This window comes from Mytilus galloprovincialis, chromosome 3, assembly GCF_965363235.1.
Source record: "Mytilus galloprovincialis chromosome 3, xbMytGall1.hap1.1, whole genome shotgun sequence".
Taxonomy (NCBI): Eukaryota; Metazoa; Mollusca; class Bivalvia; order Mytilida; family Mytilidae; genus Mytilus; species Mytilus galloprovincialis.
In genome coordinates this window covers 56,992,094-57,019,077 of record NC_134840.1, presented here as the reverse complement: position 1 = coordinate 57,019,077, position 26,984 = coordinate 56,992,094, and the positions used below count along the sequence as shown (strand labels likewise).

The 26,984-nt window shown below is 31.0% G+C and overlaps 2 protein-coding genes across 6 annotated transcripts in view; one reads left to right on the top strand and one right to left on the bottom strand.

The window, feature by feature from the left end:
• The window catches only part of LOC143068415 (dimethyladenosine transferase 2, mitochondrial-like), a 67,157-nt gene that overhangs the window by 33,399 nt on the left and 6,774 nt on the right, over positions 1-26,984 (top strand). The window lies entirely within an intron of this gene.
• Positions 351-21,879, bottom strand: LOC143068412 (uncharacterized). Of its 5 annotated transcripts, none has more exons than XM_076242430.1 (8): positions 21,714-21,869; positions 6,571-6,714; positions 5,375-5,530; positions 4,692-5,063; positions 3,869-4,030; positions 2,737-3,142; positions 1,619-1,770; positions 351-1,284 (listed from the first exon to the last, which is right to left on the bottom strand). In XM_076242430.1, the coding sequence occupies exons 1-8, from the start codon at positions 21,751-21,753 to the stop codon at positions 917-919; spliced, it is 1,800 nt and encodes a 599-aa protein (XP_076098545.1). In that variant the 5' UTR covers positions 21,754-21,869; the 3' UTR covers positions 351-916. The 5 variants fall into 5 exon arrangements, with proteins under 5 accessions (XP_076098545.1, XP_076098547.1, XP_076098546.1 ...); XM_076242432.1 differs by lacking the exon at positions 21,714-21,869 and adding an exon at positions 17,459-17,558; XM_076242431.1 differs by lacking the exon at positions 21,714-21,869 and adding an exon at positions 7,468-7,602.

The following is a 26,984-nucleotide window of genomic DNA, read 5'->3' as shown; positions in this document are numbered from 1 at the left end:
ATGCATCAGCCACGAGGAAGGACTTAACTCGAAGTTTTTTTTCTTTCTATAATGGATGTGATGCTGCTTCTGGTGCATGGTCAATTGTATTATTAACTCAATTTATATTTCAAGTTTTTTGTCAAACGTATTTCTATTTCTTTTTTTTGTATATTGTCTATTGCAATTGTGTGATAAAAAAATCAATGTACTGATTATGCCTGTAATGGGTGCACTATTGGAAATAAAATATATCTTATCTTATAGAAATTTAGCCACAACAATCAAGAATCTTAATTATAAAAAGATGATAGGTCACCATACAACCTTAAGCCATTGAACAATTTATGTAGAAAATGATGAAAGAAATACAAATTCAACACTTTTTTTTATTAAAAATTAATATAATATAAATAAACATGTAAATTTACAAAAATGCTTGGCAAATGAGCAGTTGATAAATAGGCCATTTTACAGTCAAATAAGATGAACTCACATATGAGATGGTAATGTCATAAACTTAATTATATTGGTGATGGCAGTACATTAACATAATGCAAAACAATAAGAATAATCAACATTTGTCATAACAATCAAAATGATATAAGACTAGGAACTGATTGTCTTCGCCTTTGAGATTTCACAGAGACATTTTTTGATACAGTCTATCAACTATCTTAAAAATTCTACAACCTGAGAATAACTTAGGGATTGGCAAAGCATTCATTGAAGTATTAACATCTTGCTTGAGTCCTATGAAAAGTATATTGGCATTTTTATCACAGAAAGTCACAATTATTTTCATGATAAGCACAAGTAAACTTGTTTGTTAACTAATAATTGGATTTACAATGTATTTTAAACCAAGTGTAAAGAAATATATACTTTCATAGGAAACAAGAAGAATTTCAATACCTTGACCTAATTTGAGATGTCATTAAAACCTGTCTCTTCCTTTCAGTTCAGGTTTTGTATATTCAATAGATATTTTGAACCCAGCCCCTGTTTCCAAGGCAAATTTATTTGTGTCCTTTGCACACTTAGCACTTTTGCGAAGGTAATTGCTTGCTGTTTTGCTCCATGGAATAATTAGGTTACTGTCACCTAATCTCAAAAGCTTGCTATAATCATTCAGGTCTGTTAGAAGGATAATTGATCTTGTGTTCAGTTGACATGTGCAAGGTACTTGGAATTGAATCATTTGTTTTTTAAAGGTTTTCTGAGAGATCAAATCTTTACGTATGAAACCATCCACTGTTGTTGTGTTACCAGCCATTGCTGTGGTTAATTTAGCAATCTTCAGGACTGAAAATATAAAATTTAAATTAAAAATTTTTCTACAATAAAAATAATTTTAGTTGATATGTTTTGATTCTAAAGCAACTATGTTTTTATTATATGTTTTTAAATTCTTTGATTTCTTTGATAAGTATTTTTTGTAAAATATTTAGAAAAAGACATTCTTCTTCAGACATCTTGTTTTGTGGTCCCTTTACACTATGTCAAATGTTTTCAAGTGTTTTGTGTACTTTTACAGAAACTTGATTATGATAATTTTTTGCATTCAAAGGCATTATTCAAAACCACAATGATAGTTTAAAAAATAATCCAAGCATTTTTCTATCAAATCTAGACGTACCAAATTGTTTACATAGATTAGTAGCGGACTCCAGAAACTCTTTGACATTCTGGATGGTATGTAAGTTACAGTAGGAACATATTCCGTAGTCTATATGCCTAGGCAGTGTTCGCTGGATCACATCTATAAACTCTGTGCTATTTTGATGACAGCTGTTAATATATTGAATAACATTTAAAAGTCAGTGTCTAATTTTACATTTTGTTTGAAGATAAAAAAACATGCCAAAATCCAAATTAGAAGTCAAAATGATTAAATGTATCAAAATATTTGCCGTACATATACTCAATGATAGTTGTCTCATTGGCACTCATACCAAATTATCTTATTTCTATCAAATCAAGTTTTAAAGACATTTTATTTGTATGAGCATCTAATCCTACTTTTTTGTAAAAGAATTCTATCTTTAAATTTTATAAATTGTTTTGACTTGAAAGTAAGCTTACCCAATATGTAAATCATTTCTGGGATATAAATAAATGTTAGTTGACTAACAGTAAAAACTTTTAAAATTCATTTTACATCAGATTAAGTTATTTCCAAGTATATGGTGTTTAACATTATTATATGCTGTTGTGAATATAAAAAGCTTTAGCATTTATTCTTTATATACTGTGGATTCAATTTGTTTTAGTGAGTACCAATTTTCGTTGTTTGAAGGAAACTTGCATATTTATGGATCTTAAATTTCATGGTTTTGGCACAGTTTGCATACATTCCTTATAAAATTTATAAATCATTGAGTATTTAAGTTTGTGTTCTTTTGTACCCACGAAATTCATGAAAATTAGAATACAATGAATATTAATGTATCCACAGTAAAGTATTTGCTATTTCTCTGTATATATTGGTCTTTGGCGATCCACATTACTTCAACACTCCACAACAAATTGCATTCTGTGATGGAACATTATGAGTGAAACTGCAGGGGCAGATCCAGCCATTATAAAAAGGGTGGGGTGGAGGTGAAGGGTCCCAACCCAGGATAAAGGGGGGATTCCAACCATATGTCCCTGTTCAATTGCTTTTATCATCCAAAAAAAAAGTGGGGTTCTAACGCCTGGAACCCTCCCTCGCCACTGAACTAGAAGCCCTATTAAGATGCATTATTTTCTTACCTTAGTTTGTTTGCTTTTAAGTTAATTGTGCTGTCACAACAAATTTTTGAAGTCATGTCGTAACTTTTGATTCCACAGCAATCTCTTCCTTCTTCTAATCCCATCTTATCCAAAACTCCTCCACAGCATAGGTCTGAGGTCTCATTATATGGGTGGATACCACACATATCAGTTTTATTAATAATTCCACCAAGCTGGCATCTATGTGTAATACTTGAATAGGACTGACTTTTCTCGATTTCAGAAGGTACACAGCATGTGTCATGATTTTCAACAGATTTTGTAATTATTTTATAAATTGTGTCATAATGGGAGTTGTGTTTTGTGCAGCAAACATCTTCATTGCTGTCGTAACTGATTTTTCCACAGCATTTGTATTCAGTCGATTTAACAATAATGTCACCTCCTGAAAAAAAAAATATCATAAAAAAGTCCATCTGCATGCTTAATATTTAAATTATGGATTTCTTATGACAAACTGTACAGAAATAAAGCTTTTTATGAAGCTTAAGTTTATGTTTTGTCAAATTAATGAGTTTCTCTTGTTAGTTTTCAAAACCTCCAAAGAAGGAGATAATAAACAATAGGTCAGTGTGGTTATGGGCAATGGAAATTGGTTTGACTGCATGAATATTTTAAAACAACAATTATACCTAAAATATTCAAGTAAAATGAAGTTGCTTAGGTGTGATCAGAATTGGTGAAAAAATAAAGACTTTAGTTGTTAATTTCTGTGTCTTTTTGGTCTCTTGTGGAGAGTTGTCTCATTGGCAATCATACCACATCTTCTTTTTGATATTTAAGTGTCCATAAGAATAAGGGAAGAACTCAACATATGTAATCTTATTAAAAGATTTTTTTTTTTCTTAATTCTTTACCACTAAAAGTTTGCAATGACTAAGTTTTAATTAGAGTGAAACTAATGTGGGATAGATGTAGGGACACAAACTTCTAGTCTTAATCTTGATGCTATTATATTTGTATATGTAAATTCTATAAGCTGTATTGCAGCTGAATAAAAAGACTATTGTTAATCAGTAGGGATTTTCCCTCTTTCAATAACCACATACCGAAATGAAATTTGAAATTCACTACCAGTGTGACTTTTGCAGTGCTTTAAATCAGAACTTACCAGGTTGACAACACTGGTGAGATGATGTGTTGTATATAACATTCCCACAACATTCTTGGTACTGTCTGTCATACAATCCATTCCCACAACACTCCTCTGTTGATGATGTAATGTTAACAGGGAGTCCATTACAACACTTCTGACTACTTGGATAGAAATGGCCTACAATTAAATAGATTTGTATATAGAATAAATCGAATGCATGTATATATTGACCATTTTGGTCTTGTTGACTTATTTGTAGATCTTACTTTGTGAAACATTATTGCTGTTTACAATTAACATTGAACAATTATGACAGACCCTTAATTTTCAAAAGTTGAGTAAAAAAACTCAGAGGTCAATCCTACAAGTGGTCAGTCAGATGATTGAAAATATATTTGCTTTCCAATCTACATATTCATGCTCCAACAAGTTCTGAGTAAAATATTTATCAAGAAATATTACATTTTAGAAAAGAAATTATTCAAGTTTCATATATATTTATCAAGTCTGCAGTATTTGTGACTTGTCAACAATCAGAGGTTGTGAGTTTGAACCCTGCATGTTGCAGGTGAGTTCATCTCTGATCTTTATTTATTTGGATTGCCAGTATCCTGCCAAAGTTTGGTGGTTGTCTCTTGTCATTTTTACTGCCTCCAATTAATTTTTGCTGCCACAAGATAGCTAAGAGTGCTGATCATGGAGTTAAACACCAATAATCAATCATAGGTGCTGGTACATTAATCCCATGGTTACCAACATACAGGAATCAGTATACTTCTTTAAAGCTATTCCGGAATACAGATCTTAAATACAATTTATAGAACATTATAAAAAGTACCTTTTTTACAGCACTCAGCATCATGTGGTATGGTAAAACTTCCATCACAACATTTTTCTTCAACTGTATTATACAACTTTGTGCCACAACATGTATACTGCTCATCACTATCACTGACATTATATAAGGTACCAGTGCAACATTTCTGTTTCAGTATGTCATACTCATTGTTATTACATAAGGATTTTAAAAGGGGTAAGACAATTCCTTTCTTTTTGGAATCACAGTAATGTGTTGTTTTGTTGTAGTATTCAACCCCACAACATTTCATATGAGTTCCAATGCTGTGTGACCTTTTATTACTACTACTATCCCTACAGCAAATTGTTGTTTTTGGGTCAATAGGTGTCGAACCACAGCAACTATTGATTCCTGTTAAAAAAATAAAATAAAACTCTATAAACACTTAATGGAATTAGTTGTGCAATGAAAGAAATAAATGATCATTTTAAATTATTTGATGGAGTGAAAAATTATATAACTTTTATCTTTAATAGAAATGAATAGATTGATCTTTTAACAAGGGCATCAATATCTGTGAGAAAAAAATGAAGACCTCCTGAAAAACCATCCTGTGTGAATTTTTTGTAATACTACTTAAATGTTAAAAATTTGATTAACTTTTAATTTAATTTTATTCTTTCATAATAGCATATAAGATTAACATTAAGTTATCCTATTACCATTTATTTTGTCAGTCAAGGTGTTGTTACAGCAGACTTTTTCTGACTTTTCATAAGAGGTAGCTCCACAACAGCTTTGTTCTTTGCCATCTTCTGTAAACTTTTTGAACACATCCCTTTCACAACATATCTCAGTTTCAACAATAAATGTTTTTTCTAAAGGTAAAAAATAAAGTATGGATTCTATACTGTTTAATTTCTAAATCTGGTCTCAGCCTGTTGGTTCAATATTAAGTGTTTTTATGCCCCACTTAGTTTTCAGTCTGTGTGTCTGTTGACCCATCCTCCCGCTTCAGGTTAAAGTTTTTGGTGGAGGTAGCTTTTGATGAAGTTGAAGTCAAATCAACTTGAAACTTAGAACACCTATTCCCTATGAGTCCCCTATGGTATGATCTTTCTAATCTTAATACCAAGTTAGAGTTTTGACCCCAATTTCACGGTTCACTTAACATAGAAATGATAGTGCGAGTGGGACATCTGTGTACTATTGACACATTCTTATTTGTTAATGTTATTCAATTATTAAGGACTTAGGTTGTTATATTAGTTGTCATATTAGTTGTCATATATCTAGTGTCTTTACCAAGTCAGGCAATCTGTACCATGTGTTATTTTGTATTATAGTAGTCTTTTTTTCTTGAAGAAATCTGGTATTGAGGGGGTCTGTTGAACTGTCTCAATTTGTTTGGTAGCTCATGTGATCTTTTTTATGTATATATGTCAATAAGAAAAGAATAACCGAAACAAAACTGAAAAACATTCTCCACAGAAGTTTTTTTAAGTTGTTAAAATTAGATATTGTCTCTTAAAAAGCTTCATAGCCTCTGAAAATGAGATTCAAGAGTATGAATTTTTCAGAACATGAAAGTGTCTAGTCCAAAAAGACAAGCATAGAGTGTTGGTACCAGTACTAAAACATATTATTCTGACGGATAAGGCATTTTTACTTTGTTCCCTTTATTGTATGAAAGTTTTGGTCAATTAGATTTTTATATGATACATGTGTAGAATGTTTTTCTAGACATACTGAATCATAAGTATTTTGTTTACATGCAAAGTGACACAACAATATATAGGAGACCTTGAACTTTCCAATAAATTGTACTGTCATCTTCCTGTTTACGTAATAGGAAACTTATACATGTATAAAGACAATATCCAATCAGTTTCATCAATAAAATCCTCACAAAACTTACCACTGCAGCAATCTAACTTCTGTCCATGTTCATTGAATTTGGGTACTACTCCATAATCACAGCACAGGTGTGATTCTGGATCATATTCTTTCATTGAAGACATGCACGGTTCCGCTGCAACTTCTACAATCACTATTGTTAACACTGAAAATGATAAAATAAAATAACAATGTTAGCACAGGAAGTTTGGTTTATTTTTTATCTATGATGTGGTAAGATTGCCAATGAAACGACTCTCCAAAAGAGACCACTGAATGACACGGAAATTAATTGTATATCTGCTTTCTATAATTTTAATGGATGTTAACGAAGTTGTGAATGTTTTATCGTAATTTGTCTTGTTTCTTGCTTTCAAATTTATACAAAATTGAATCAGCATCAGTTGTGTGCAAAAGTTTACCTGACAACTTGACACCCTGTAGTCCAGTGTTTAACAATTCATAAGAATTTTGACCTTTAATTTTGGTTTGTTGTATTGTTTACTTGCTGTCATATATTTAAAAGTATATCCAACATCTCATACTAATCATATGTTAAATACTGAAGACTTTATATGTTGACACTCAGTCACTTATAAAACAACTTTTGACAAGTTAATACTGCTGGAGAGGCCCTTTATGTATTTATGTATAAAGGAAATATTCATTTCAATTGAATGAAAAGTTTAATCTGATATACCAATACATGTACTAGATAAGATATTCACTTATATAGGAAGCATGTCCTTCACATAAATAAATTTCTGATCATTTGAAAGATATAAAAAATTGTTTATAACATTTAAATTTCATAATAAAATATTAGAAAAATAAATATGTAGGCTCTCTACTACAAGTGTAGGCTATTTTCACTGATCAGAATGTATATATTTTATGACTGATTTATATAACTCCTTACCCAACAATAGATGATAGATATTCATTTTGGTGTTGATCTAAAAGATTAACTGTTCTCCTGAGATCGAAGGTCATAATATTAATTTTTATTCCGGGTATACCTTTTATTTATAACATCGATTTGAAAATCCATAATTCTAAAAAACAAAAAATTTTCACAGGTAACAGATTTATAAAAATTTTAATGTTTAAAAATTGAATTTAAAAATTGGCAATCAGAAGTTGAGAACTAGGTATAGGATCATTTGGTTTTTTTAACATCTTGAAAAAGTTATCCCTTTGTTTTGATTTGACTACAATAATTATACAATAAATTTGAATATTGATTATAGCTATAAAAAATACTGATACAAAATTACATTGGTGATACCCACGTATATTTTTACATAATGTACATTTCAAATAGCCTGTTTATGAAAATTTTAAAAACTGGTGTATTTTGAATCAAATAAAGGTTATTTCAATGAAAACTGTAATTAGCTTATTTTGGTAATTTTGAAAAAGAATTATCTCTAAGGTAACGAGATAAGATTAAAGAGTATGAATGTCCTGTTATAATCATGTAAAACTTATAACATGTATAAAAACGGTATTAATTATTTACTAATTACAAGGGAAATTTTTGAATTAGGAATAACCAATACCCTTTGAGTGTACCTCAAGTGTCTGAGGTGTAATTATGTTGGTCAGGTAAAGTATAGGAAGATTTTACACAAAATGAAGATGTGCTTCTCCTGCTATAATTTAATTATTTTAATTTTTGGGGGGGGGGATTTTCTTTCCTATTAAAAATAAATATTGGTACTATTCATTGATCAGGTCTTTGAAATGTTCTGAACACATGGTACACATATGAAGTTGTGAATATGCTTCAACAGCATTTATTAAGCAACTTTTCCAATTTGTTTCAGTAATATTGTTTTGAGAAGTTCCAATTTTGAGTTTTCCTGCTGCAGTTTTCAACCTAAATGTTTTCTTAGTATTGGTCTTAGCTGTGTCATACTAAACTGATAGATAAAGGAAAAGTGTTCTTCAAATAAATACACAATTAAAGTTTTCCATTTGTCATTTAGGCATTATATTTAATAAAGAAATAAAAGATAAACAAAATAATTTAGGTGGAACATGTTTGATACGTTTCTAGTAACTAAATTAAAAGTAAATCAATTTATGTTCTTTATAGGATTTACTATTTCCTTACCCATCAGTGATACAGTGATCTTCATTTGTGTTAATTTGAGTTTGATAATATTTTTCACTGACCATGTAGACGCTTATATTCATTTATTTTTTAGGATATTCCTATTTTTTATGGCAGAAATTCCTTTGGATATTGTCCAGAAAAAATCACCGGTCTACCACTGTGTTAAAATTCAGTTCATTGATGAACCATTATATGGAGCAGAGAACTAATTGTATATTTTTAAATAACAATGTTCTACCTTATTATCAATGATGATAGATCAGCAATAATTAGATTATAATTTAACAAGGTGGGTTATTTATATGGTAAAGTTTTTTTGCAAAAAAACAAAGAAGATTGTTTTCCTATCTTGTTTAAATGGGAATGTTTGTTTTAAAAGTGGATCCACCATTAACCACCAGTTTAGCTTAGTATATAGACTAAGGAGTAGACAATATTTGAGTGTAAGAAGCAATTTTATAAAGACATGAAATTTACACCCAAATCTTTAAAAAAAGAAAACAACTTTTGACACAGTACCTTACTTGGGAGAGGAACATACAAATTTGGCTGGGTTAAGAATTAAGTTTCTTGTGATCATAACCCTCCCCTGTTGCAACAACATCTGACATGGTTCCTAACAGGCACACACAAATTTAGCTGGGTTAAAACTAACAAAACTATATTTTTGTGTGCTTTATAAAGATTTTATTCTAGTTCATACAATATTTAAAGGTGATTGAACTAAAATGGTCCTTATAATAGATTTAAGTTTCTAATTTGTCACATAGCGTTTGATGATCCTTTTCAACAACAAAAAAAAAGATTGACTTATATATTTTCCCTATTCATGTTAAATTCAAAAAATCTGAAATAAAATATAAACACAAAAACAACATATGGGACATGTCTGGTAAGATTGTATATAATATGATTTGATTAGTTGTTAATTTTAATAATTTTGGTGAATTTCTGTATTTTTTTCTTACCCAGTAATGCTATACTGATCATCATATTGGGTTGATATATGGCAAATACTATTTACCACTAACTATAGAAGGTTGTATTTATCTATTTATTAAGGCTGGGATTCCATTTCTTTAGTCCAACATGACTAAACATTTTCAGTTGTTTACCTCAGTGAAGATTTGAACTAATAATAAAATGAGGAATGAAAAAAAAATCAAGATTGTATAAAAAAAGGATTTGTCTTCCTTGTTTGGATGATCAGTTATTGAAAATACGCAAGTATTGAAATTCAAAACCAATTAAATATTATCACAATTTTCATCTTGTATAAATTTTGATAAAAATTCCATCCAAACTGCCTGTCCCATGTCTGAAACATCAACATTGAATGTCTGGATTATATCTTTATGTTCTTTGTACATGTAGGAATAATAAAAATTGATTGTTCTTTCATCTGTTGAAGGTTTGTCGTAACTTCTAAATGTTTTTTTGTGTTATTTTTCTATTATTCAGTTGAAATATTTCCCACATCTCCATTCATTTGTAATAAAGGAATAAACATAGATGGTAGGTATGCATTAATTAGGCAATTTTTAGAAAAATTGTATTTATTTTTCAATGCTATCAATCAAATTATTCTGTTCAAAATTTGACTCTATAAGGTATGGGTAAATCTGGAATCAGAATATATATTGTTTGTCTTCTGCTTGATCAGAATATCCCCCCCCCCCCCCCAATCAATTTGGGAATCAGAATACAAAGGATAAAGTATGAAATTTATTGATTCATTAAACTAGTAATATAGTATTGGATATGAAGATTTCACTTGTCGAAAGTGTATACTCTTCCTGTTTCATATGATGACTTCCTAATTTCGTATTACACAATGATTTCTAATTGTGCAATTAAAATGCGGTTTAAATCATCCATACCGGTACTCTCAAATTTTAATGAAACATGTATCAAAAGCGTGAATGAGGATTTTTTTTTTATTGATTGCTGAATGCTGCAGCACTCGCTATCACTGATTTAAGTTTCTAGTTTTTCTTATATGACAATTGTTAAACGCTCCTGAAGTTAAAATCATACACCAATATATCGTTTTAACTTTTCTGACTTTATATGCAGTAATTAGATTATTTATATATTGGTTCATTGCTGCTTCCCTTGTCCCAGTAGATGTAACCATTCTCCTTTAGATTTTGCTAGTGGAATAGTCCTTTAGCATACTTGTTGTTAGAGAGGGGACTTTCTGCTTCATTGGTCTATAAACACTGGAGTGTATACCTAGACTTGCTACATTTCCCTTCCTTATTATTTTATTTTCAATTTTGCCCCTTTAATAATTATACTACTATAACTAAGAGATTACCAATATACTGACAACTGCAGGGCCAATCTTAATTAGTGAAAAATAAATAAAAGAAAGGAAATTGTAGTAAATCTACCCTTGACCTGGTAGATATATAACCATCCTCCACTAGCTGTGCTAGTAGAAAACTCTTATAACTCAGTTTGTAGACAGGTACCCCAGGGAGCTAGTGCAGTGGTTATTTGAAAGAAAAATATTGTTCTACTGAACATTACAAAGGTATGGGACTCAAGTGGGAGTTGAAAAAAATCATTTTGCTTCTTTGCTGGTGTAAATAGAACATGACAGTATTACTATGCAGTGGTGGATCCAGGGGGAGGGTTCTGGGGAGTTGGAACCCCCCTCTTTTTTGGACAATCAATGCCTTTGAATAGGAACATATAGTTGGACCCCCCCTCTTGTCCTGGGTTGGGAACCTCCCCTTTTTAATATGGCTGGATCCGCCCCTGCTATGTTGCACTAGGTTATTTCAGAGGGCACAAATACAACTACCAAAGTTAAAGGAATAAGGTTTCAGTTTTTCATTTGTCTTTTACATCAATATGTTGGTATCTTAGTCATTTTATGTCAAACTTTTTTTTTAACTAAGTATTAATTTTATCAGCCTTCTCATGACAAAAAAAGTCTGTCAGTAACTGTAATGGGATGGTAGACATTATAATTTTTTTAACACTTACTTAATGCAAGCAACCTCTCACTCAAAAGCAATAGGCTCATAATTTACCTCAGGCTGGTCAGTTTGAAGAGCTGAATACAAACTGTTACTTGTTTATAAAAAAAAATGGTAATTTTTGAAATCTCAAGAAGAGATTTTATATGAATTTATAGGGTTAAATATACTTACCATGAAATTACATTTATATTATATAGAATATGTTTGCTTTCACAACATGTTCTCATCGCAATTAACTAGGTGATTAAAAATTACATCCATGAGATGTACTCACCTACGTCATAGTTCACCTGTGTAACATACACTAGCTTTAGTTTTAATTTGTCGTTTAATTGAATAATTTCAATTAAGTGAACAAAAAACTGAATTTATTCCAGGGGTGGTGGTGGATTGTGGTAAGTATATTTAACCCTATAAATTCATATAAAATCTCTTCTTGAGATTTCAAAAATTACCATTTTATATGAATTTGGTTAAATATACTTACCATGAAATTACATTTATATTATATAGAATATTTACTGATTAACAAGCAGTATTTCATTTGGTGGAGGATAAATTCTCTCACACACATACAATTTCAACATATAAAAAATTATGTGAAATTTTTTAAAAAGTAACTCCATTAAATTTTGTAAATACGGATATTAGTAAAAACCGAAATTACTGAATTTATTATACAATGAAGCTATGCTGCATAACTATATGTATCAATGGCAAACTTTGCAGATTGTATAAATACAAGTATGCAAAATTAATAGACTTGATGTAGAGTTGTCTCAATGGCACTCACATGTATATATATACCCCATATTTCTATATCTGATGAATAAATAATCTGCAGGTCAGTATAGAAATAATTATATTAAAGCTCCTTCATTATGAGCTAAATGTGTTGTAATATTTATGCAACAGTAAATAAGCATTTATTTCTGAATAGGTTGTTCTTGTTGCTTGTACAAATCGACAAGAACTAATCCAACCTTAATTTCATTACTTTCCACTTTGAAACTTAAGTTTATTTGGAAACATTATTACCTTTCTTTAACTTTCCATTGTTTTCTCTATATTAATATAATAACAGATAATATATGATTGCTGTCGTCTTTTGATAACCTGATCAATATCACATCTTTCGAAATAAATTCTTTTCTACTTAATTAAAGAATTATAAACAATTAAAATATACTTTGTAAATAGGTGTCCTTAATACAATCAAAGTTTATTAAAGACTAAAACCAAAGTTGTTTCATGATTATGCTAAATCTGGATTAATCTTTAAACTTTTTTTAAAGTTATAGTCCCTGAGAATTTGCTTCTCTGCTAGATATACTTTTAATATTTCATAGATTTAGAATAAAATATTTTCATCAAGAGAAGTCTTGTACTATTGTATAATGACAATTCTCTAAACTGACTAAATTTTAAAAATCTGATAAAATTTCTATGAGTGGTAGAACCTTTGAATACAATGTCTACCCTTTCAACCATGAACAATATTTTTGTTTTGTATTGGACTACTCAAGTGTAAAAATACTGAAATGGACAAATCAGTGGAAAAGTTTCAGTATACATGTTTCCATTGATATACTGCTTCCACAGAACATTTGGATGTTGAGCTGAATTAAAGCCATGATTGTTGTCCTTATAAGTCCAAAAAGAATGCTAACAGATGATTTTCTCCAGCTATGAAAAATCTGTCTAAAATAAAATGTTTTGATATTTCTAATTAACATTCACAACGGTTAACTTTCTAGAATATCTTGCCTTGTACAGTTCCAAATTTAAAGAAACAAAAATTTGACATAATGAACAACTCTTGTATGTTGCTCTTGACAATTGTTTATATTAATTTCAGAAATTATTTCGCTATCAGAAATACTAAAATGCAACTTGTCAAATATAGTTCTATAGTTGTATTTAAAGAAAAACACTTGTTTGGCAATATGGAAAACACTTGTACCAACTTGCAGTATCCTTAAGTGTTCTTAGATATTTCAGAAATGGTTTCACTATCAAAAATGCTCATTTTATTTCTGTCTTGGTTCACCTCATCTGAATCCTATACATTCTGATATGATTCAATACATGTATATATCAACCAAACAGCTTTTGGTAGTATTTTGTGACTTCAACCCAGTCATTTGGTTAACTTAGTCACTCAGAAGAATTTTGCATTTGTCCCCAGATTTGGCAAAAACAAAATTAATGTGATTTAAATAATCACATCTTTCAAAACAATATTGAATCAAAATTCAAAGTAATTGTTTAAAATAAACACATTTCAATTTTGTGTAGCATATTCTTGCATAAGATACTAACTGTATGCTATATATTTATATTATTCTGGCTGGTAATATGGAAATTGAAAAGTGAATAATTACCATCAATTCCGAGGTTAAAATCACATGCATTCGGAAAACCTTCCTGCATATAGATAATATACAACTTGACTTTGACCAGACTAGATTTTTGTAACTTTATGCTTATAATGAGCAAAAATAAACATAAACAGTGACATTTTAATATTTAGGTATAATATTAAGAAAATGTCTCGCATTTGATTTGATATAATCATGGAATTATCATACTATATTTTACTTCCATGTACTATTCTTAGACTATTGAAAGCTATTTGCTAACTATTAATCAGTCTTTTAAATAAATTGCTTTTCCTACATTTTGCTGTAAGATTAACTGCTTCTACACTGGTGCTAAAATTTGAGAACCAATTGAAATGTATATATATTATATGTTTATATTGGTACATCATGTGTTACTCCAAAAAAAAAAACCTCTTCTTTTTTTCTGCATCTTGTAAAGACTGACTAAATAAAAGGTTTATATAAAGAGCTGTATAATAGATAGTTTCAAATCTTGAGAACTACTTCAATTTCCTAGACCATGTCTAGCATTTTAAATAAATCCTGCATCCACAATGCTTTAAATCTTATTTATTTATTTACCAATATTTTACTAATTTTTTTTTTTTTTTTTTTTTTTTTTTTTTTTTTTTACAAGATCTAAATTAATGATAATCTTGTTTCTATAAATCAGCATATTTGAGTCCTCTATACTTCAGAATTCTGAATCAATATTTAACTCTAGGAAAAACAATGTGTAGCCATTGCATAAACTGTTGGGTTCTACCAATCTCACAATAAGAATAAAACGGACCCAATGAATGAATCCTTATAGCAGAAACTTGCCCATCTGTTGGCATTGCTTAGAAAACTTAAGATGTAAATTAAGGCATAATTTTCTATCTTTAAAAGAGCATCCAAACTCCTTTTGCTTTCATGATTGGAAGATATATGTATAATTTGACAGTGATTCCCATATAGTGAGGGTAAGATAGTCTCTTAAGTCTTACGTTATCACCTCTTTTTTTTTTTTTTTTTTTTTTTTTTGTACTCAAAACAAAACAGAATTAGTACATATTATATTTAATAAATGCATTGGCAATGTACACTCTGAATTATGTAATCAATATATAAGCCATTTCCTTGAATGAGTCTTTGTGAAATGCATCATGGCATCCCCTAAATTCTTTATTCAATAGACAATCTAATGTTTACATAAAAACATATAAAAGCCTTTGTTTCCTTACTGCCGACAAAAACAAACAATTGGTTATAGCAGTTCATACTTATAATATTCATGTTCTTCTTGTCATAAGTAAACTGACCATGAAATTTAATATAAGTAAAAAGAGTTGTCACAAGCTATCAACTGTATTTAGAACAGTGCTCCATTCTTACTGTCTCCATGTCTGTTAGAGCATTGGAGAATTATTTATCAGTAAAAAAATAATTAAATATTTACAGCAATTTGCTGTTCTGGAAAAATATTTCAGGCTTCTAAGAATTACTGTCCTGATTTAAACTGGACATATTTAAAAGAAGTATGTATTGGTATGCTTAAACTACAATCACATTTGTATTGTACTAGATAACAATGTATCATTTTCAGTGTCTTTAATATCTGTCTTGACTATTTCCAGACACTTGTTCAATATATTATCAATATGAGCAAATATGTTAATTGACTAAACTGTTGGTTCATCACAAAAAACAATGTGCAACCAAATATTAGCTATGCTTGTGTTGTTTTAAAATATAATAAAAGTAGACATAATGTTCCCTGGGTGGAAGGATGTCTAGAAAAGTCAGATAGACCTGGACTTAAATTCACTAGTCTGATTCTAATTTATTTTATTTGCAACAATCATCCACGTGCAATTCTATGCTCCATAAATATCAATGTGCAATAAATAAATAGTTATGATTTAATTTTATGTAAGATATCAAATCTGTATTTTATTAGAATGAATGCAACTTACAGATTCTAAATCATGCATGTTGTTCTAGTTCCTATGTTTCCTGTATGAAACATGTCAACATTAATCAAATAGACTTGGGCAAAATCCCTATTCTATTTTAAGTCTATAGTGATCCATTGAGCACGTTTTATTTTCAATAAATATGGTTTATGTTCCCTGAATGAAAGGTTAACCAAATAAACATCATCAGTTGTGGGCAAAATCCCTATTCTGATTGTGATGTATTTATCAACTGTTAAAACAGTATCACTGTTGGTCTACGCTCCCTGTATGGAACGTTTTCCAAATAAAACAATCAGAAATGGGCAGATTCCCTTTTCTGATTGAAATTTATTGAACCAATTGAGGTTCTAGTCACAATAGTGGTATACGCTCCCATACGGACGTTATCCACATTAAAATAATCAGATCTGGTCAAAATACCTATTCTGATTTAATAGTTATGTGTTTACACAGTCTCGTGTACCAGGTGTACACGTAACAGACTGCAAATTGTAAACAATCGAACCAATTGAGGTTCTAGTGACAATAGTGGTATACGCTCCCATACGGACGTTTTCCACATGAAAAAACAATCAGATCTGGTCATAATACCTATTCTGATTTTAATATAGTGATGTGTTTACACAGTCTCGTGTACAGACTGCAAATTGTAAACAATCGACTTTATCCAAACTTTACACTCGACCCGTTTCGTAGCATTGCTCTAATGCAGTGAAAAATCCGGTCAGCTGAGCGTGAAAAAAGAAATAAACATCCGTTTAAATATATATCTTTTTTAAAAACGTAGCACTCACGTAACATGTCCGATTTTGACAGCTAAATTCTGCCTTTCCTCGGACCCGATTTAATGTTTGAAAATGGCGGCTAAACAAAGGTCATTTTCTATGTCGTCGTATTTCCAGACTCGTAAGCTGTAAAAATGACGAAAACGTGCATATCAGAAACTTGGCAGAAGCGCTGTATTCTGATTTACATTAAATTAATCGTATATCGATATTCCGAAAACAAATAATGTCTTTTATAAAACATAAGGATTTTCAACAGTAAACTGTTAAAAATCCTTGCCGACGAGAAACATGCGTTCTCTTGAACGCAAAAATTAAAACTAAAGCTAGTGTATGTTACACAGGTGAACTATGACGTAGGTGAGTACATCTCATGGATGTAATTTTTAATCACCTAGTTAATTGCGATGAGAACATGTTGTGAAAGCAAACATATTCTATATAATATAAATGTAATTTCATGGTAAGTATATTTAACCAAATTCATATAAAATGTATAAGGAAAAGGACAAAGTCTATTTCATTAGTAGCTTTAAATTCCCATGAGTAACTTTAAATTCCCTCTATCAAATTTAAAATAAAAATCAATAAGATACTATTGAAAATTTAATGTTAAATCATATAATATAATTTAAGTTTTTTTTATGTTAGATTTTTTTCCTTACCCAACAGTTTAACAACAGTCTTCATTTTGATTGTTAACTGTGTGGTCAGTTTGTATATATGTGGTCATAAAATATTAATAAATTTGGATGTCATATTTATATTTATAAACTGTATTTGTATTTGTATCTCCTGAATACTTTGTGTATATGTTTACTAAATACGTCAATTGGCACCTATCCTTTATTTGAAACTTTGTTGTTTGTTATGATCATGATCAAGTATGAGGCATATAAATCAGTTCATAGTTATTATTGAACTTCTATGGTTATCTTAATCCTAGATTTTGTATAGATTTTGTAACGCTAGCATAACAAAAATAGTCATTCACTTTCTATTTTAAGTAAGGAGATAATCTGGAAATATTTCATCTATTTATAATATAATAAACTAATAACAAAATTTTCAAATATGGGTACCTGTGTTCCAATGCATATATGGAAAAATACTATTACAATATTAAGATAAATATAAAAGAGGATAAAATGAGGGTATCCAGTTTGTCTTGTTTTATCAACAATTTGCAATGAACATTAATAAAATTTAGTAATTTAGTTCTGCCTTTTTTTTAATCACTATGCTTTTTTAATAGTACAAATATTTAATAAAATCTTTTTTACCTTTATCCATCCATATTAAAAGGTTTTAGACAGGCATACTCTGTCCCAAATCCAGAGCCTGTAATTCAGTGGTTAATCATTGGTGGATCTAGAATTGTTCATAAATGGGGGCCCACTGACTGCCTAAAAGGGGCCCACTCGCGTCACACTCCAGTGATTCCCTATATAATCAACTATTTTTTCTTCTTAAAAGGGGGGTGGGGAGGCAAGCTACTTGCCCCCTGTTCTAAATCCGCATCTATTAATGTTGTTGCTATGTTTTTTTTCTTCATGATTTGGTACATAATTCAGGCCTTCGTATTTTTTAATTGTTTTACATTTGCCATTTCTGGGCCTTTCATAGCTGATTATGTCATATGGGGTTTGTTCATTGTTGAAGGCTGTACTGTGACCTATAGTTGTTGATTTCTATGTCATTTGGTCACTTGTGGAGTGTTGTCTCATTGGCAATCATACCACATCATTTTTATTTATTAGTGTTAAATTACTAGAAATAAGGGTATAAAAAAATAATTTTCTGATTTAGGACATATGCATCAAAGTAATTGCAAATGATCGAACCTTCCATCAGAATTCCAACTGAAGTGGATGTAACCAATTATAGGCAATCCAGCTGCCTTCAACAATGAGAAACATCAGAACCCTATATAGATGTTTTGGTGCATAAAAAAATCTTGGGTATATACACTCAAGTTTGCAAAGAGTTCATCTTGAACAGAAGTTTTTTCATTTTTTCCCAGGGTCAATTAATTTTTTTTTGATAAGATAAGTTTTGAAAAGATAATGTGGAATCATTATATGACATAATTAAAGTTTTTGTTATGTTAGATTTGTGTATATTCTTACCCAGCAGTTTAAATACAGTCTCCATTAACAATTTGACTATGGTCTTCATTTGTTTGATTGTCATATGTGTGGTCAGTCTGTAGAAATGTGGTTTTTATCATATTAAATTGGGATATCCCATACATATGTTATGAGATAATATACGATGCTATTCATATATCATGTATACAGTTTACATATATTAACCTATATAAATAACATTTGACATATATAAACTAGATACATTAAATTTGCCCAATCCTTTATTTTGAAAATTTTGATTTTGTGTTTACTATCTAAATCAAGTAAATGAGCTTTAAAAAATGTGAGGTTATTGAACTTCTATGTGACACCTTATTTGTAGGTTTTGTTAAATAATAATTAAGTTTAAATGTTAAATGAAGATCTTTTTAAGAAAATAGGTTTCTGCTTTGATTCATTGTGAAACAAAGATAAATATGATAAACAAACAACAAAGTTATTTTGGGTACTAGTATACCTAAGCAGCTATTAAAGGAAAAATACTAGTAATACATGTATATAAAATTAAAAAATGATATAAATGAAGGTATCCTGCATTCATATTGTTTATCAACAAATAGCAATATACACTTTCTATAAGATTTATCCTATTTTATAATATTCCTTTTATGGGTAAAGTGAACCAACAACTCGATAAGGTAGTCAAGTTGGGGTGGATAGCTAAGTGAATTTGATTTTTGTCTTTCTACATGTAAATACAATTATAGAAATCAAAGACAACAAAACCCCTGTTAATACTGCATTATGCTTTTCATAGAGATACGATTATATTATAAAAGTCTGTTTTGGCTTTATTTATCCAATACTTAATGTAATGATTTTGCAGATATAAATTTTCTTGATTTAATTATTTAACATTTTGTCATGTTATCATGATGGAGCTTTTTATAGCTTTTTATACTTATTTTTGCTCATTGTTAAAGGACATACAGTGTACAGTGACCTTTAGATCTTTCAATGGCAATCATACTACAGCTTCTTAATTTTGTAGGAAACGCTACATGTTGTAGTTTTATTAATGAAAACTTAAAAGGTTCCTTTTTTTGTGTTTTTGGACATATGTCAACATTATAGAGGGGATTTAATTAATTATTTCCCCTGTCACATATCTAAGCTTTGCCAAGAAAATAGTATTCAAAACATCATAATTAGAATTTAGTGCTGTATGTATAACATTTATCTGGTCTTATTTTGTAAGTTCATCGTGTCATATCTGAACAAAAGTAAGACAAATAACACAAAACAACCCTCCAAAAAGACATGAGCAAAAAGAATGATATTGAAATGTTTTGTTGCTTAAAACAGAGTTTTGGTATGCCTGTATTTGCAATAACTGTTTACAAAACTTAGTATTTTTCGAAATACTTAAAAAAAAAATTGTATCCCAGGAAAAGAATATTTTATTTTTGCAAGACCTTTCAGAATTTTGGATCCTCAATGCATTTTATTTTGGTACTTTGTATGGCCTATCTCTTTTTATGCTTTTTGGTAGCTTCACTCTAACCATTCTAGAGTTATGCCTCTTTATAAATCGAAAGATTATAAAAATTTTAGTTGCCTCAACAAAATATTATGAAACTTACACACAATGCTTATAACCACAAAATACAGATACAATTGAATTTTAAAGTGTCACTTTAACTAATAATCGAGTTTATTATTTCCCTTTATAAATCGAAAAATTGCTAAATAAATTTTAAGTTTTGTTCTGTAACTTAGGTTTGCCCAAACCAAACATTATGAAACCTATACACAGTACTTATTACCACAAAACTCAGATCAAGTACAAATTGGGTAGCATCACTTTTATCGTTCTTGATTTATATCTCTTTAAATATCCCCAAGGGTGACTGGGGAATAGAAATATGGTCGCTTAGTCTTCTCCCGACCGGCAGTAAAACGCTTACCGAAGAGGTGCCTTGCAACAACTCTTTTGAGGGCCCGAAGGTGGCCTGTTGCAAGGCAAAATTTCTGTCCCTTTCCAATATACCCTCATTTCCCAGTGGCAGTCCAAAATTTCCCGACCATCATCCCAAATGGCCTCTATTATGACAAGACCTACCTATTGTATTTATTGTGAACTTGTTCTCGTCCTGAATATGCATGTAATATTTGCCACTGGATGTTAAGCAGTCAACAATCAATCAATCAATTAATGTCTCTTTAAAGTGTTGTATGAAAGCAGGGGCATCATCTGTGTCCATAGGGACACATTCTCCATTATTTTTTTGTTATTTAAATATCACTAGTAAGTCCATAATGTAGCCAAAATGCTCGTCTGGGGTACAAAATTTGAATCCAGGTATCTCTGATGATTTTGATAGTCAAAATTGTTAAAAGAGCTTCTCAAGGAAATTCATTTCTCAAAATTCAGTTTGAAGCTGAAAAGTTCAAAGTAAGAAACTGTACTTCAGTGAAAATTTAAGGAACTGAAAGAAACCAATCTTTTAGATCAAGTATTCAACCAACTTGGTGGAAAATTATTCTTACAAAGCCCTGGTCTTATAATTTTTCTCATTCTTCGAATAATCATTAATAGGCATTCTTCTCTGAGGAAAACATCATACAAGTAAAATTTAAAATAAAGTTTTTTTCCACAACCAATAAGCGTATGCATAAGATCAGCCATTTGCCTCATTCGAATTTGATTTATTTTGAATAAATATTGTTTGATCTATCAGTGAAGCTGTGTTAAATTTATTCTAAAAGTTAATAGTGATTTTAAATACATGTTAGAAAAATGTACAGTGTTATACTACCAGTTCCTTACCAAGCAGTGAAAACATTGTCTTCATTAATATTCTCGTCATGCGGTTAGTATATGGTCAATACCCTCACTGCCCACAGTAATATACCAAATAATATAATCAGATTGGGACATGACTTTTATCTGCATCTGACTGGGTATTTCTGTGTTCCTACTCAAATCACTACCATGCATGGTATTTCCCTACAAAACAAGGTAACAAAAGCTAATATTAAAAACAAAAATTTTTGATGAAGTAATCATTAGAATTTTATGGAATCAATAATTATCATATGAATTCAACATTTTAAAATATCCCCCCTAAATATAAGACATGTAATTGATATGTTATTTCCTTACTTCTAGATCACAAGAAACAATAGATTATAATCTTAATAGAGAATACATGTATAATGTGACATAACTAATAGCTGTGATTTAAATTTAAGTACAGGTATAAGGAAAAGAAATGATAAACAGGTTGTATTGTGATTTTGATTTAAATCAATGAAATTGGAGATATACTTTATAGTTCAGTTGTCTTGAAACATTTTATTTATCCATCCTTGAAACAATGGAATTCATTTAAACTTTTGTAAGATTAAGGTTTTTAAATGCTTTTTATAAGCCAATAATTGCTCATCTTATTATGTATGTAAAGCACAGGTCACTTCTATATTTGAAGTACCTGTATTGGGGTTTGATTTCATAATATTCATATTGCACTCAACAAGAAGGGTCCTAATACATTCTTTGGTGTAAAACTCTTGTGCATATACACATTCCAATTTATCAAATTACTGTTGTTTTTTAACAGACTCTCAAACATTATTTCTATACCTATGCTCTGCTACCTTATGCTGTTACATAATGACACATACTATCTACAAATCTTTATATTCAAAGTATTTCAGATATATCAGATCTCTTAATAAGTCAACAACTTTAAGGGTTAAATACTGACAAGCAACATGATGGCAACATGTCAAACATGTACTAAATGTATATTGATAACAGATCTCTGATTATCTCTGTTAAATTGATTCTAAGCTCTTTAGAACCCCATCAACTCCTAGCTTGAGATTTTGTGTAGACACTTGATAACAATTTGTTTAAGTTGTCAAATGTCTTTTTTTGTTGTTGTGTTGCTGTCTAATCTCCTGTTATTAATTGAGTCATTATATATAGTTACATCATCAACTTAGTGAAATCAAGTAGGATGGAGGTTGTATTTATTTGTTTGCTCTTTATCTTTCCATAGGCAGATCCAGGGGGGGGGGGGGGGGTAGTGGGCCTTAGAGGTCCAGGCCCCCTTTTGTTGGAAACAAAATGGTTGATTATATAGAGAATCACTGAAGCATGACTGAAGTGGTCCCCCCTTAAGTCAGTCAGCGCCGTCCCCCCTTTTATGAAAAGTTCTGTATCTGCCACTGCTCTCTTTCAAAATTAAACACTTTGAAAATCATTATAAGAAGCTCCTAAATAATGCTTTCTAATAGTTTTTTGCTGCTCCTATGATTTTAAAGAAAGCTGCTGCACAAAATTTTTTTCATATCTATAAAAGAAGGTATTAAGGCATACCGTTAATTGGGTTATTTCGCGGGTGTAAAAACTCATGATTTTCATTGAATAAAGTATACACAATATTTTAGTGGTTATTATTTTGGCCAATTCAAAACTTTTTTCAATACCTTTGCATGTGCACTTTTAAATTGGCTGAATTCATTTTGGTGACTTTCTTCTATCTGCAAAAATAAGCGAAAATTTACACACCGCGAAAATAACCCGCTATACGGTATTGTATTTCATTTTCAATTGATAGAGTTTGAAAAAGATCATTCTGGACAGGAAAGAACTGAAAAGGTATAAAATTACCAATGACGGTTGGGAATGAACATTTATTCCTCATTCCCTTTGGGATTGCTATCAATACCCTTTACCTCAAAGATTGCCATTAACACTCCATGACCCTCATTGATTACCACCAACACCCAATCCCTTAATAATTGCTTAACACTCCATTTACCTCAATGATTGCATGATCAATATCCCATTCCCTCAAGTATTGCTATCAACACCCCATTCCCTCAAGGATTGCCACCAAAGTCCATTTCCTCAAGGATTACCATCAGCATCTCAATACCTCGAGGATTACCATCAACATCCACATTCCCTCTAGGATGGCCATCACAGCCCATTTACTTAAGGATTGCTATCAGCATCACAGTCCATTTCCTCAAGGATTGCCATCAGCATCTCAATCCCTCGAGGATTGCCATCAACATACCCATTCCCTTGATGCCATCAACATTCCATTCCATCAAAGATTGCCACCAACATGACAATTCCTCAACATCAACACCCCATTCCCTCGAGGATTGCCATCAACATTCTATTCCATCAAAGATTGCCACCAACATCACAATCCCTCAAGGAGTGCCATCAACACCCCATTCCCTCGAGGATTGCCATCAACATTTCATTCCATCAAAGATTGCCACCAATATTCCATTCCCTCGAGGATTGCCATCAAAATCCCATTCCCTCGAGGATTGCCATAAGCATCCCATTTCCTCGAGGATTGCCATCAACATCCCATTCCTTCGAGGATTACCATCAACAACCCATTCCCTCGAGGATTCCCACTAACATCCCATTCCCTCAAGGATTGTCATCAACATTCCATTCCATCAAAGATTGCCACCAACATCCCATTTCCTCGAAGATTGCCATCAACATCCTATTTCCTCGAGGATTGCCATCAACACACCATTCCCTCGAGGATTGCCATCAACAGCCCATTGCCTCGAAGATTGCCATCAACAACCCATTTCCTCAAGGATTGCCATCAACATCCCATTTCCTCGAGGATTGCTATCAACATCCCATTTCCTCGAGGATTATCATCAACATTCCATTCTATTCCATCAAAGATTGCAATCAACATACCCATTCCCTCGAGAATTGCCATCAACATCCCATTTTCTAAAGGATTTCCATCAACATCCCAATCCCTCAAGCATTGCCATCATCATTCCATTACATCAAAGATTGCAATCAACCTTCCATTTCTTCAAAGGTTGCAATAAACAGTCCATTCCATCAAAGATTGCCACCAACATCCCAATCCCTCACGAATGCCATCAACACCCCATTCCCTCAAGGATGGCCATCACAGCCCATTTCCTCGAGGATTGCCATCAGCATCTCAATCCCTCGAGGATTGCCACCAACATCCTCATTCCCTTGAGGATGGCCATCACAGCCCAATCCCTCGAGGATTGCTATCAACACCCCATTCCCTCAAGGATGGCAATAACAGCCCATTTCCTGAAGGATTGCCATCATCATCTCAATCCCTCGAGGATTGCCATCAACATCCCATTCCCTCAAGGATTGCCATCAACATCCCAATCCCTCAAGCATTGCCTTCAACATTCCATTTTATCAAAGATTGCCACCAACATCCCAATTCCTCAAGGAGTGCCATATACATCTAAATCTCTCAAGCATTGCCATCAACATTCCATTCCATCAAGGATTTGTCATCAACATCCCAAACCCTCAAAGATTGCCTCTTTACTATAAATCAAATTACCATAAAAAGTTGTATTGGTTTACTTTTTATCCCCTTCGTAATATGTGTTGCTGAGGGGAATGTGATAACCAGACATCAGTCAGTGGGTCTATGTGTTTGTCTGGCTGTCCATCTGTTCAGTCTTGTTAGCACTCTTGTGGGTACAAATCTTTGTAGATTTTTATAAAATTATGATAATAAAGGTTAGTAGATGCACCTCGGAAATATAAAATATGTGCAATGCAGGGAAAATTGGTACTTTTAAATGAACGGTTTTACATTTTGTCATGTCTGGACTTGATATAGATGATTTGATGGTATGGCTTTGCTCATTGTTGAAGGTTGTATGATGAACTAAAGTTGCTGATATAGGCATCATTTAGACTCAGGTAGATTAGAGATATTTGTCTCATTGGCAATCATATCACATTACCTTATTTTCATATTAGTGTGAAATCTCACTTTTAATTATTGTCTTATATGTTGAATTATATTATTCAAGACAAAAGTATATACTTAGTTGTGGTAATATTTAGTAAAATATTTGGCCAATTGAAAATATAATATTTTTTTTATCCCAGTTTTAAAAGTATGAATTTGTATGCTAAGCAAAAAAATCCATTTGGAACAAAAACAAAATGTGATAAATCTCTTTCAAGCAAGGTTATATTTTGTGTAGGTTGTTTAGGGAATGTGTATACCCTCTCGGTTTCGGAAAATTACTTTCAGTATTTATTCATCAGTAAAATAGAATATGTCAATGTGACATAATGTATCTAGTGTGTAAGTGTCATACAAACATATTAAGAATTAAGAGCTCCTTTCACCATTTAACATAAAGAATATATTAAAGTCATTCAGGATGTATCTTAAGTTGATATAAGTTTCATATATTTACATTAATCTAAAGTTTTTACCTTTTACAGTTAAATGTAATTGTATTTTTGAGTTTACAGGGTCACAATATAGAGCGGGGAATGCAATTGTCCGTTTTGTTTTTCGATTAATCATTTCTCAAATTATAAAATTAAAACTTTGATAAGTGTGTGCTCTCTGTATTCTCCATATATTTTAACTGGGCATAATTATGTTATTTTATAAAATGAAGATATGGTATGATTACAAATCAGACAATTAACAACCAAGAACCACCTCTCTGTTCTGAGACCCGAGACGGAACACTTTTAAATATTTAAAACAGAAAATCAGATTTGTTTAGAAGTATGTAATTTGCTTAACCCTTTCCTCCATAATGACGCCATTTGACGCCACCCCCTTTACTTCATTGAAATGACGCCTGTTGACGCCTGTGTAGTGCCTCAATTGAAACGTTTTACCTTCAAAAAATCTGTAACAGACCAAATAAAATTTGTATCCAATATAAAAATATATTTATGAGAATATCTCACTGGAATTTCATTGATGAAATATTTGCTTTTCGCAATGCATTTATACTTTAAACTTAAAAAAAAAATTATTAAAAAAATCCTATGCGAATCAAGTACGTGAAGAAAAAAAATCCATGGAGGAAAGGGTTAATAGTAATCTGGTGACCTCAGATATTTTTTTAAACATGACATTATGACGTAAGAGGGTAACTTATTGGGCCTCCTATTAAGGTAACAAATCTTTCTTGAATTGAATATTTTTCAAGTATATACTACTGAAGATCACTGAAGATTTGGAGTCAAACGGTAGTTGCAAAGACCAACTAGTAG